Below are 13,514 nucleotides of genomic sequence, written 5' to 3' on the forward strand. Positions count from 1 at the left end.
GTTCAAAGAAAGAGGTGAAGGGCAGCCCAGGGCAGATCAGGAGGAGGAATGGGGAGGAGGAGAAAGCCTTTACGCTGCACTAGAGGCCAGGCATTCATGGCTTCCCCCCCATTAGGTGATGGCTGGCTGGTCTTCCCACTTTCCCGGCAGGCTGTCACCAAGTGCTTGGGTTGGGACTACTCAGAAAGGGCTGACTCCAGAGCCAGGCTTTTCTAATGTACCTTCCTACTGCACCCAGATAAACTGACACCATTTCAGAACTGACTTTACTCACATGTATCTCCTCACGGGCATGTTGCTGGCTCCCCCACAGCAGAGCTATAAAGTCCACCCTAGGGTTCAAAGCTGAGTTGGTGTCAAACTCCAGTCCTCTGAACACAACCTTGTCTTCTGTTCTAAGCCCATTTCTTCGGTTACACAAAGAATGATCTCACATAAAAAATCCCCCTAGACTGGAAAGATGGCTTCCTGGGTAAAAGTGCACTGCCCTGAATCTCATCACTGCCTTGAACCCACATACAGTGGAAGAACAGAACTGGTGCCTCAGAGATGTCTTCTGACTGACACACACACACACACACACACACACACACACACACACACACACACACACACACACACACACACACACACACACACACACACACACACACACACACACACACACACACCCAAGAATAATGAGCAAAAATGAGAGAGACTGAGAGACAGAGACAGACAAAGAGAGAGAGAGAGAAGAAAGAAGGGAGGAGGAGGAAGAGGAGGATGGGTAAGTATGGACCCCTTTGCAGGGCTGCACCCTTGTTGCATAGCTCCAGAATGACTCTGACACAGTCAGCACTCCAGCAGGACATGCAAGGACAGAGATGGAGGAGCTTAGTCTGGGCTCTAGTTTCTCATTTGGTCACAGTGTCCGTGGGGTATCCACGGGATAATGTGTGTGAGAGAATCAGCTTGGCAGACAGCATGAGTCCTCAGGAGAGTTGACCCTGCTGCCATCAAATAATGCACACTCCACATGCTGAGTGTGGCACACTGGTGATCTGGGAGGCTGGTTCTCAATACCTCCCCTCCTTTGGCTTTTTGAAACAGGGCCTCTCTGCATAGCGCTGGCTCTTCTGGAACTCACTATTTAGACCAGGCTGACCTTGAACTCATAGAAACCCACCAGATTCTCCTAGATTAAAGGCATATTCTACTGCACCCTGTGCACCCCTCCTCTTGAGGGTCAAACAAGTTACTTTTATTTTTCAGACTACTACTTACAGGAGTTCAGGGCCAGAATAAAGGTATTGTTTAAAAGACTTTGAGACATTTCATACATGTTAAAATCAGAAGGGAAGGGAGAATAGATTGAGGGCGGGCTGGAGCCTCCTACTGCAGAGGTGGCTCAGCAGGAGTGGGGCTGGCCTAGAGACAGAAGAGTCAGTTATCACAGGAAGGTTTTTAGGACAAGTAAAACTAAACTGTGAGAAACGGGTTTTTAAAAAACTAGACTTTCTGAAAGGCAGAAGCCAGGCAAGACAGCGCAGGTAAGGTTTAATGAGGAGAACCACTTCCTGTTGCACGCTGCCTCACTGGTGTGGCCTGTTTGCTGGGCCAGCTACAGCATCTAAGTCCAGTGTGTGAATGACTCTAGGAGCAAACATCACTGTCTCTGTTGTCGGCCCTGACTGTGTGACAGAACACCCACCCTATGGCTCCTGCTGTCTGCAGGTGACTCAGGTGTGGAGGAAGCTCAAGGTCACAGCAAGTTCCCTCTAATAGCCTAATTGCACAATGTCAGAGAGCGAGAGAAAAAAATAGTGATACAAACAAAAGGGCAGATGTAAAGTTTGCAAGTGCGGAGCTGTAACTGCCCCAGAGTCCAGGGCAGCAGGGCCTATGGTACCAGAGCTTGAGAGGAGGGCTCTTCAGGCCAGTCAGTGCGTTTGGATAGGCCTGTGAGCTTACAACAGGTGGCCCAGTGTCCTGTGCAGTTAGCATCCCCTGTCCAAAAGAGCCCAGTCACTCATTCAGCCACCTTCTTTCTTTCTTTCTGAGACAGGGTTTCTCCGTGTAGCTCTGACTATTCTGGAACTTGCTATGTAGACCAGGCTGGCCCTGAACTCACAATCCACCTGCCTCTGCCTCCCAAGTACTGGAATTAAAGTTGTGTGCCACCACCTCCAGGCCACCTTCTTGATGACACAAGTTTCTTTTCCTCAGAACAAGGGCTCTAGAGCACCCAGCCTGCACTTCCAAGTTTATTCTACTGCCTGGTCAAAGGCCCTCTCAACAACTCTTCTGCCCTTGGTTCTGTGGCACAGACACTAAAGGCAACAGCCTGTCACACTGGTAAGGGTACCCTTTTCAGTCAACAAGTCAAGTCTGTAGTCATCTCGATGTCACTTCTGTGACTCAATTGTGGTCTTTGGGGTGGGACTTGGGCACTTGGTTTTTCACAGCAGACTTAGGGGTAGATTGTTTTCATGTCTTTGTCTCCACAGCTCTCGCTGGTGGTCTTACTTCTCTCTGATTCTCAAGTGAGACTGAGTCCTGGATGAGTGGGTAGAAGACAGTAGTGATGGTAACCTGATCTCTTCCATATTTGCCCCTGGGAGACAAAGGGAAAGCTGGGCCAAGCTGATCTTCCTGCAGAACTACCTGCAGTGTAGAGGTAGTCTGGCCCCACTCCTCTCCACACAGAGCTCTGAAGGATTGATGATGGCTCCTCCAGCAGAGCTGATCATCTTCACAGGTCACTGAGTACTAACCGAGCTCACCTCCTTTCATAGCAGAACAATTCTTTCTCTCTTCCCTCAGAGTTCCAGAATGACTCCACTCATCTACTCCAATGTATTTCCTTTGCATCTATTATGCGCCAGGAGTGTTGCAGGCAGAGTGAACAAAACCTGATGGGATCTCTGCTGAGGCACCTCAAAGACATTAAATACACACACCCCACACACGGATATGACTGTGCCATTGTGTCAGAACAAGTGACAGCACCTGACTACTCAGGCAGGTCTGAAAAGAGTTGGGGAGGGCCCAGGCCAGGCCCAGAGCCCATCAACAGGCTAAGCAACAGGATATCACCAAAGGTTCTAAGCCAGGGCTGCATGGGTTAAAGAGTGGGAGTGGGGCCACAAGGGGCATGGAACAAAGACCACCCAGGACCTCACCAGAAGCCAAGAGCTGACTCATCAACACTGAGTTTAGAAGTCAAGGGAAGAAGAGATGGAGTCAAGAAAGCCCAAGGGACCAAGGCTGTTGTGTGCTGCAAGATGGACCAGGAGACCACCAACTCAGGTGCAGTGAACATACATGCGTGGAGAAAGCCTGGGCGTCCAAGTGTGGCTGTGCCCAGCTTCTCATCTCACATTTGGCCAATCTGTTTTTTGCAGAATAACTCGCTCAAAGAAATTGAGAAAAAATTTCACAATGGGCAAGATTCCAGGTTTTCCTTCAGTTAATTAAGTGATATTAGGGAGGTTGTAAATGCCACGTAAAAATTGGCAGGCAAGCTGCTCCTAATGATGAGGATATTGCTTCACAGGGCGATGCAGCTGCAGCTTCTTAGTGCTCATCTTCAGGGGACCCGATTCTGCTGTCAAGGTTGTTCCAGAGTGCTGGAAGGTTGCAGCTACTTCCATATATACTCTGGTCCTCAGTCCCAGGAATACTTGGATACTGAAGGCCAGCAGAAAGGGCTAGACAGTCACAGGGCCATTGTCATGGTGGCTAAATGCGCGAATTGTACAAAACGGAAGCATCTCAGCATCTGCTTTGTCTCCACAATGATACCATGAGGCTCAAGTATCTACCCTTCAAGAGGCAAGAGAAGTGAGGTACAGAGAGGCTATTGCCTGCCCAAAGGCCCACAGCATTCAAGTGAGCTACCCAACCCACAGGGGGACACTCTGATAGCCTGAGGAAGCAAGGGGAGGGAAAGGGGAATAGAAGAACCAAGAACTCAAGTTCACATAGTCACACAGGGTGAGCACTTACTGGCTGTTGACAAGGACACAGTGAAGGCTATTAAGAAAAGCACCCAAGCCAGAGCCTGTAAGCCCTCCAGTGGGAACTCTAGTGATGAGGAGTTTGTGCTGATTCAGAGAAGGGCAAGTCTGTCTACAAGGAATTGCCTGCCACGTGTGATTTCCATAGGATGTTTACTCATCCTGAGACATGAAAGACTTGTGGGGCTTTAGAAGGGTGGAGGTTAAGAAGATGCTTGGCTATGCTGTGCTGGCCAGGTAGAGCCAGCCCTCAGCACACTCTCCTTCCTGGCCAAGCACAGTCATGTCTAGGAAGGATGAAAAGAGGAGGTTTTAGAATGCTTACCTTGTTTGATAAAATGGGAACTACTAGGTAACTCTTTGACAAGGATGGACTGAGAGAACTAATACAAGTAAAATAAAATTATTTGAGAACAGTTAACAATTAAGATGAGCTGAGACCAGGGGCAGAGGCTGGACTCTGATGACTACACTGGAGGTGACAGTAGAAGCTTGGAAAACCGGTGCTAGATGTACGGAATAACTGACACAGGCTGGGGGCTTACAAAGTGCAGACTGTCAGTGACACCGGCTTTGTTACTTCCCACTCACCAAGTGAGAAGGACTCACAGCCCTCACAAAGCACATCCCCAGACTCACCTCACTCACCAGTGCCTCAACAAACACTCCGGCCAAGAGCCCAACTGACCCTGCACAGCAGGCAGGGCTCAGTCTCAACGTCTGCAGGGAAGATGGCAATTTTAGAGGCTAGAGGATGATGTTACCACTTTTGCTTCCCAGGAACTGCTGTATTTGTGATGAATGTTGCTAAGGGGCCATTCAATATTTTACCGACAGCACCTGTGCACATGTACATGTAGCTGTTGGGGTGGGGGCTGCTTTGACAGAGATGTGTGTAGGTGCCAGAAAAGGTTTTGTGACTGACTGCAGACATAGATGTGGAGAGATGTTTCCTGGTCCTTTTCAGAACTGAGGGTGGGAAGCTGACAGAGACCTGACTATTAAGATCTCATTTAGAGATGTTATTTATTTTCTTGTGCTGAAAAGTGGATATGTAAAAGGAAAGAGGTCGTGTACAGCAAAGACAAATCCCTTTGCCACTGCATGGGAGTGCACAACAGTCAACTCACACCTGACCAGCACCGGAGGCTGCTGTTTTGAGGACAGGCTCACAGTTGGCTGACTTTGCTAGCAGACATGGTCTGTGCAGGCCCTGCACTTGCTCTTTCTGGCAGGGAACTCCAGAAGCTGGGACGCAGAGCACTCGAGAACTCAGTGCCACTCCTACACTCCTCTGCACTGACAGACGGAACCCGTCTCTTTTTTGACAGGCAGATTTCATAATAATAATCATGGCCACAGCAGGCCCAATTCTTTGTACCTTGTGAGGTTTAATGGGCTTTTCTTTGGAGTCCTCAAAAAGCAGCAACTGGCCTTTGCTCGAGTCCTGACGTACAAGTGTGGACAATCTGTCAGGTTCTCCCTGCCACTCACCCTGGCCACAATTACACAGTTCATGTGCAGATTAGCTGCAAAGTCATTCCTCTTCCAGGAGTGACAACACTTTCCCAAATACAAAACGGTACCTACTGTCTTCAGTCTGTGCTAGAAAGCTGGAGGGTGGGGTGCATGGTGAGAAAGGCCTTCAAAAGAAGGCACAACAACAGAAAAGGGCTGTTACAGAGTGGTGACATGGTAAGAACAGAGAGTGGCATAGCCACTCAGAGTAATCCTGTGACACACTGCTGTCACTCATTGCTTGGCTCCCTGCTGCGCCAGCCAGACATCAAAGGCTGCCCCCTACCATCTTACATGCTCTTTAGCATCTAATCAGCCCATCCTCTCCTGAATAAAGCCCTGTTCAATCAGCCGCTCGCAGGGGCATAGTGGTCTTGGTGCCCATCTGCTAGCTAGGGTCAGCTGAGACATGAGGTTGCGATCACTCTCTTTCCCCAGTGGCTTCTCATGGTAAGGTCAATGCTGCCACTAAGACATTTGCTTCCCAGGACCCCATCAGAATGGAGCTATAAGTGAAATCTGAGTCTCTCGACTCTAAGACTGGGACCCTACACAGGGCAGCACCTCTTCCCTCTGAAACCAGGTGCTGACCACACTGGTGAGGCAGTGAATGAGTGCTTCCCGGTGAAAAAGCAGGACAGACAGGTGGGAACAGCAGAAAGCATGAGGTTGCCTAATCTCCAAGTCAGGGCAGGAAAATGTTAGCATTTGCAACTGACATGCAGAAAAAGGACAGACAATGGACAATGCAGTTAAGTACTCGAGAATCCAAAGAGTCTACTCCAAAACTGGGCAAGGCAAGACCGTTTTCACACTGCCCCAGCACTCACTCCTTCACTAGCTCTTCCCATACAGCAACGGACAGAGGTGCCTCTAGCCCCCTACAGCGTACTCTCAGAGTCTCCAGTGCTCAGGCTACGGTGAGAGGCTGGGCCTGCTGCCTAAGGAGAGAAAGCAGATAATACAGACAACCTGCTGAGCAATGGCTGAGTTAGCTCAGCACTGTGGCACTGGACTCAGGACAACTGACCTCAAAGGGCAGCTCTGCTCACCCTGGCATTCCTTTCATAAGGACCCTTGGACAAAGCAATCCTGCACTCAGGCAAGGGTCTGTGGCTTCTGCTCTGTAAACTCAGCACCTGAGGTGCACCAGCACTATGGCTAGCTGCAGTGAGGGTGCAGGAAGCTCTTGGGATCTAAGCCTCCAGCCATAGCTCCCAAGGACAGAAGCTGCGACCAGAGCTGATGATATGGAGCACACCAGGAACCTTCCAAGTCACTCTACTGGGACATGAAGACAGCTCAATAGACCCAATTCTCTGCTTAGTAATCCTCACTACATTTGTGCCCAACTAAATTTTTGCAGGATTAGGGATGATTTTTCCTCTTGTTCCAAGTGTTTCTGTATTAGTGGGGGAGGAGGTCCCCCTCGGTCAGAGGCCTAGGGAAGGGGAATAGGGTGAAAGCAGGAGGGAGCGAGGAATGGGCAGATACAAGTGAGGGGAAAACTACTGAGATGTAATCTGAGTAAATTAATTAAATAATTAAAAAAAAAAGAAAGATAGGCAGACACTAGTGATAATTTATTACACACACGAGCACGCAAGCACACACACACATGACAGAAGAGCTGGCATCAGCCTTCCAGATCACCTCACCTGCTCATGTAAAGAGCCTTGCACACAGTCTAACTTGCATCTCACCTTTTCCAGCTTGCTGCCTTCTTCTTCACAGCAGAGACACTAAGGTTTTTAGGAGCATCTCTTAGCCCAAAACTCTTAGCCACATGCCCAAGGTGTAGGGATCGGATGTGGAAGATAGGCTTCAGCTCCCTGGGGTAGGTCGCGTAGGCTCGGATGAAGGACTGCAGGGCTAAAGGAAAGGAGGAGAAGGGGGTCAGAATAGGAGTTCTCAAGTCTCAGAGTCACCCCATCTCCATGTTTCCCTATTATATCTTGCCAAGAATGAGAACAGAGCCAGGACAATTTCAACACAGGCAACCCGAAGGCACACTTGTACATGTCCTTAAAAATCTCTAAAACGGCTGCGGAGATAGTCAGTGGTTAAGAGGTCATATGTACTGTTCTTGCAGAAGACCTGAGTCTGGATCCCAGCACCTACACTAGTCAGCTCACGACAGCCTGTTAACTCCAGCTCTGCAGGGATCTGATGCCTCCCCAGGCAACTGTGCTCACCTATATATACACCCACACACACATACACAATGCATAAACATAGTTAAAACAATAAAAATAAAGTTTGGGGGAAAAAAATCCCGAAACAAAAAATTATAGCCTAAATTATCACTCAAATAAATACTGTAAAATTTGCCTTTGCAGAAGAGTGTGTAACAATCCAACAGAGGAGGGCCTCTCTGCTCTTTCAAATTCACAGTCTCAAGGCCTACCACAATACCTGGCATGCACCATGTACTCGATCGATACCTGTTTGTTAAACACAGTAAAATGAATGAAGAAACTAAACAATCAATATTTTCTTATGAAAATGAGAAAATTCTTAGATACTTATGAGAGGGAAATCAGTTACTTTTGACTAACTAATGCACATAAGCATGCCAAGGAGAAAGGAAAAGAAAAAAACTAGAACAGTGCAGAGAACAGTTGACCTGTGTGCCCACCACCAGTCTGGAGAGTCCAGCTGCAAAGCTGAAGCTCCACTTTAAAGTTAGGAGGAATAGATTCTTTGTCCTAGACCCCAGTGCAGCTAGAGGAAATCTGGGCTGTATTCCTGGGTGCTGGAGCTTTGGCTGGGCCATCTCCCCTGAGGACAGACTGCCCTACACCTTGCTCTGTGAGTGCACCTGCCTCCCTCTTTCCAGCAAGGGATGATATGCAGTACATTCTGCCCATCGCTGCTCTTTTTTGTTTTCTGTTTTGGTTTTGGTTTTTTGAGACAGGGTTTCTCTCTGGAGCCTTGGCTGTCCTCAGAGATTCACCTGCTCTGCCTCCCCAGTGCTAGGATCAAAGGCCTGTGCCACCACAGGCCGGTTTATCACTGCTCTTTTACTTTCGCACCCAGCTCCTCTATCAGGAGGGCTGGGACCAGCCCTGTACCACTGACGAGAAAGAGGCACCAAGCACCAGCCTCCCTCACCTAGATGGTTGAGCCACTGGACTGGCAAGTTTGCCCACAGCTTAAGTGTAATATCCCAGCAGCACCTGGAGATTGCCGTTTATGAACAGTAATAAAAAGTGTCATTTTAGCAGATCATCTCCTGGAAGGATCCTGGGAATCCATCAAAGCTCTATTTACTGAGCAAAGTGAACTCCTTTTCCCAATCGATGAGAAATAATAAGCACGGCAACTCCTCTGCACCTCTCTTAAATCTGTGTTCACTTCCCTTCCCATAGCCAGGGACCAGCTTTTTCAAAGAGCATCTTTAACGCTCCAATGGCCTGCACTGTCTGGAGGGTTCTGACACTGGCCCTACCACAGTTACTCACATTCTCAGAAAGGAACTCGCTGGCACTGCAGTGACCTCCAAGACCTGACTCCTCTACTGCCCTTTCTTTCCCCAATCCCAACACTTAACTCTGGCCTAAAACATCCCACTGAGCCAAGCCAATCCAGAAGTCTGGGCCACCCCAACGGTAGCCCATATCTCACTTCCTGCCACTTTCCCACATAAGCAGTTGAGCCCCAGGTCTCTGCCTGGCCCACAACCATCCTCTCTGCCACAGCACACACTACCAGGAAGCAAGCAAGTAGATGTCCGTCCCAAGAGATATGAGGGCCCAGCTAGAAGCTTTACAAGGATAACAAGCTGCTGAGCAATGGCAGGAGATGTTTCTGCTCCAGACATCAGCGCAGGCAGCACTTCACACTGCATATTTTAAATTAACCTTCCAGTCCTCCAGGTTCTAGTGTCACAAGGGACAGTGGCAGCTGGCTGTCCTTGCACACTTGCATGGCCTTCCATGTTTGCTAGCTCTGAGACAGCAGGGGCAGGAGTGGTTCATGCTGGCAGTGTCTAGAATGCACAGAAGGAATAGGGCTATGGGACCAGCACAGCAGGAAGCGTAGAACTGCAAGGAGACGTTTATTCAGGGTGACGGATGGAGCTACAGGCAATGAAAGTTGAGCATTTTAGATGCCGGCTCCTATTTTCCAGGGAGCTATTTAAGGGGCATGAATTAGAGAGGGAATCTGTCTAAAATAATCCACCTGGACACGTTGTCCTTTTTTATCCATGGACATCTGGATCAGGAATGGAGGTGTCATGCAGATGACTCCTAGGATAAGAAGGCAGAGAACAATACTGCAGCCTGAAGACATTCCTCCTGCCCACATCACAAGCCCAGTCTGATCTCCTATACAGGCATGCACACCCACACCAGTCTGACCCACCACACAGGCATGCACACCTCCACCAGTCTGGCCCACCACACAGGCATGCACACCTATACCAACAGCCACATTACCCAAAGGATGTGAGAAAAAAAAAAATGCGGTTCTTGTGGTTCTCTTAAAGACAAGCACTTGGCAACGTGCCCAGCCAATGCCATCTCACTGAAGTAAGGAGGTAAATGTATTATCACTTAGAAGTGTCCCTTCCAAGCACAGGTTTAAGGGCCACACATGATCCCTGCTCTGCAGAGGCCAGACCGCAGGAGCAAGGGCACAAGGGCATATGTAGGCAGAGGGTTCTGCTTTCTAAAACTTTCCTTCAGAGTCTAGAAGGAGAACACATTACCACTGTTTCTGTAGCCTGGGTCCTAGCTAAGACACAAAGAGAGGGGGAAAAGGGAGTAGCTGTTCTAGAGACTGGCAACAATTGAGCTGTTAACAACGGTGGGGTCAAAAAATGAAAAAGGGCAACAAATGCAGACTTGGCCCAGGTTCTACCTAGTTTTCTGCCATAAAGGCAAGGCCAGCTGCACTGTTAATTATTCATGAGGTAGGTTCTGTAATGGCACAAAAGGGAAGCAAGTTGGTTGAGGAATTTGCATATGCAAACTGAAATGCAAAAGGTAAGTGGCAACTTATCCCTGTATCACAGGCTCAGTTCCTCAGGAGCAGCAGTGGACACATTGCCCCACACTTCCAAAAGTCACAAGCTTAAGTCACAGGAGAGGTCAGTGAAGGGCTCTGTGTCCCAAGACAGTTTTGACTACAATCTAAGGGGGTGAGGGCAGCTGGTTCCAGCCCCTATCAACCTGAGTGAGAATCAGTTAGCAAACGAGAGAAATGACCTACACATTTCCTTCTTGTGGTAAATACACACCATAAACTCAGGAGGCAGCTCTGCTCCTACAGCTCCAATAAAGGACCAGTAACTCTGATGACAGACAACACCCCCAACCCCAGCCTCTGAAGACTGCTGGCTAACTTTCAAGGTGAGAAGGTGATTTATCTTCTGGAGGAAGGAAGGTGGTTAGGTGTCTGAGTGGGCTGGCTGCACCTACGCAGGAAGTCTTGCCACAGCCCGGGAACACCACTGACACAGTCAAAGTGCATGGTGTGAGTAGGCATCTCTCTTTCCACTGCAATGTCACTATCAACCCAAATTCAGCTGAGTCTGCCATCTTCCGCCAAAGGCCAAAATCACAATTGCAGCGTTTGGCTCCTCTACAGGGAGGTTCTTGAGAACTACTGGGAAATGCTGGAGACAGGGTCTTATTAGAGAAACAACTAGAAGGAAATACATCAGTTACAAACATGGTTGGCAGTGAAAGACAGACTTCCATTGCATACAGATCTGTGTTGAATGAGTTTTATTATTTAATTATTCTTTTAGCAATATCATTGGTTACTTGTTAACCCAGTATATACGCAAATAACCACACAAAGAGACTAGGACCTATTTAATTAGGCTATAGCACAATGTTGTGCAGTAATTACTCCATCCTAATCCTCCATGCTGGTATAGCTTCCTCCCTAGGTCCTGCTCGGTCCTCCTGGTGCACCCAGTTCTCTCCACGTGCACGCCTCCTCCTCCTCCTGCTCTTTCTCCTCCTCTCACTCACCAGGATGTCCCACCCTATTCTCTGTTATTGCACAACACTGGCTGGTTGGTGTTTAATGGCAACACAGAGAACAAATGGTGACATAAACTTGAAAAAAGCATCACAATGTGATGTCCGGCTTGGTCCAGAGGGTGGGGTGGGGAAGTCAGCATTGGAATGAGCAAGGGTGAACTGCACACAGTCCACAGGAACATGATGCCGACAGTTCTGTCTCAAGTATGCTGAAGATTACTAATGATGGCTATGTGAGAACATGTGTTTGTCTCTTTGTTGCTGCTGTTAGTGCTAGGGCTGGAGTCCTGCTGCCGTTTTTTCTCACCTACTGCTTGCTGGCTGCTCACTGTAGCCCAATCTCCAGCTTTCAGTCTTACCTCAGGGTCTGGTCCCACACAGGAGCCAGGCCCATCGAGCCACAGCTCGGCTCGAAGCCTTCCAACACCTCAGACCTCAGAGCTGCCTCCAAGCTGGATGGGATTCTGTCTCAGCTAACCCAGGCTCGTGCCTAACCACTTTCCTTCCTTCAGAAGATAAACACTAGTCCCCGTTGCTTTGCTCAAATATCACCTTCTCAGCAGGGCTTACTTTGAGCTCCTTACCAAGCACGTGCAGGCCACTGCCCTGCCTTTCCCTTCCCTGATGCGCCGTTCTGTACTTTGCAGCACTATCTACAGCACCCCTTACCACGTTCATTATCTCACAGCTGCTCCTATCCCCTTTCACTACACTAGGTTACAAAGCAGAGGATGCACTGAAGACCTGGAACAGTGACAAACTCTAATGCTGCCAAGTAAATTATTTTTAAAAGGTACTTGTAGCAGGGAGTGGTGGTACATGTTTGTAGTCCCAGCACTTGGGAGACTGTGGCAGGAGTGTCCCAAGTTTAAGACCTGCTTGGGCTATACACGTAGCATGACCCTGTCTCAAAACTAAATGAAAACTATTTTTAAAAGAAAGGAAGAGTGATAGCCAGGCCTGGGAACATCCTTACTCCCAGTACTCAGCAGGCAGATAAATTGCTTGTGAGTTTGAGGCCAGCCTGGTCTACAGAATGAGTTCCTGTCTTTAAAGAAAAGCTTCATTTTTCTCAAAAATCTCAAGGAACTCCCAGGAAGAACTGTATACTCCTCCAACTTAAGTATTTTTGTTTGTTTGAGACAGGGTTTCTCTGTGTAGTCCTGGCTGTCCTCAGACTCAAGAGATCTGCCTGCTTCTGCCTCCCAGTGCCGGGATTAATGGTGTGAGCCACCACCTGGCTCCAATTTAGGTCTTATTAGTATAGATGAGTCACCAGCCAGAACATCTCACTAGGAAAAACAGTTGGGTATTATCACCACTGTTCAAGTGGAACTATTGATTCTGCCCTTAGTTACTGGGATCTCGGGGGCTAATTTATCCCACAAAGGACCTGAGAACTGTATCTTGTCTATGAATTGCCCAGGTTCATGGTCTACGGCCCTTCCTCCCCTTGCCATGTTCATTTCCATCTGTACCTTCAAACAGGACTCCTTAGGTCTAAGGCTTCCATCCCTTTCCTTCACCTGCCATTTCTATGCCTACAACTGCTTCTGCTGCTGTGTAGCCTCTGCTGTCTGGTGTTCACAGAGAAAAACAGATCCCCAAGATCCAAGTTGTCGGGTCAAAGCTCTAGTCCTAATGTAAGCCAAGATAAAGCCTCATTTGTGCAAATGATGGAGATGGATGAAATTAACATTTAATATCACTTTAAAGCCTTCCGAGGCTGCTTCCAAACCCTGCAGAATTACTGCAGAATGAGGTCTTTGATTGGTACACAGAGGTCCCTGGTTGCCCTCTCGACCACCACAGTGTGTGGTGAGGGGTGAAGTCAGCACCTTGTGGGGCTATCCCACCCCCAATCTCCACTGACCTTTCTTTGCCCAGGAGACCATCCTCTCACTGGAGTGCACGTAATCTTCAAACACTGTCTGCAATACTGTGGCTCGTTCTTGGATTTCCTGGGGGCCAATGGCAAGGGATTTCTGGGAGGGTG

At 48.6% G+C, this 13,514-nt stretch overlaps 1 protein-coding gene across 5 annotated transcripts in view; it reads right to left on the reverse strand.

The window, feature by feature from the left end:
• Positions 1-13,514, reverse strand: part of Ddx31 (DEAD-box helicase 31) — a 72,225-nt gene that overhangs the window by 5,806 nt on the left and 52,905 nt on the right. For 2 of the 5 annotated variants that reach the window (XM_051166969.1, XR_007832926.1), the window contains exon 18: positions 13,392-13,503. In XM_051166969.1, coding sequence (XP_051022926.1) covers positions 13,392-13,503 — 112 coding nt within the window. Of the gene's footprint in view, positions 1-7,203; positions 7,392-13,391; positions 13,504-13,514 lie in introns of those variants that run through there. The other 3 variants (XM_051166971.1, XM_051166970.1, XR_007832925.1) reach the window with 3 other exon arrangements.

The sequence above is a fragment of the Acomys russatus genome, chromosome 24 (assembly GCF_903995435.1).
Source record: "Acomys russatus chromosome 24, mAcoRus1.1, whole genome shotgun sequence".
Lineage (NCBI taxonomy): Eukaryota > Metazoa > Chordata > Mammalia > Rodentia > Muridae > Acomys > Acomys russatus.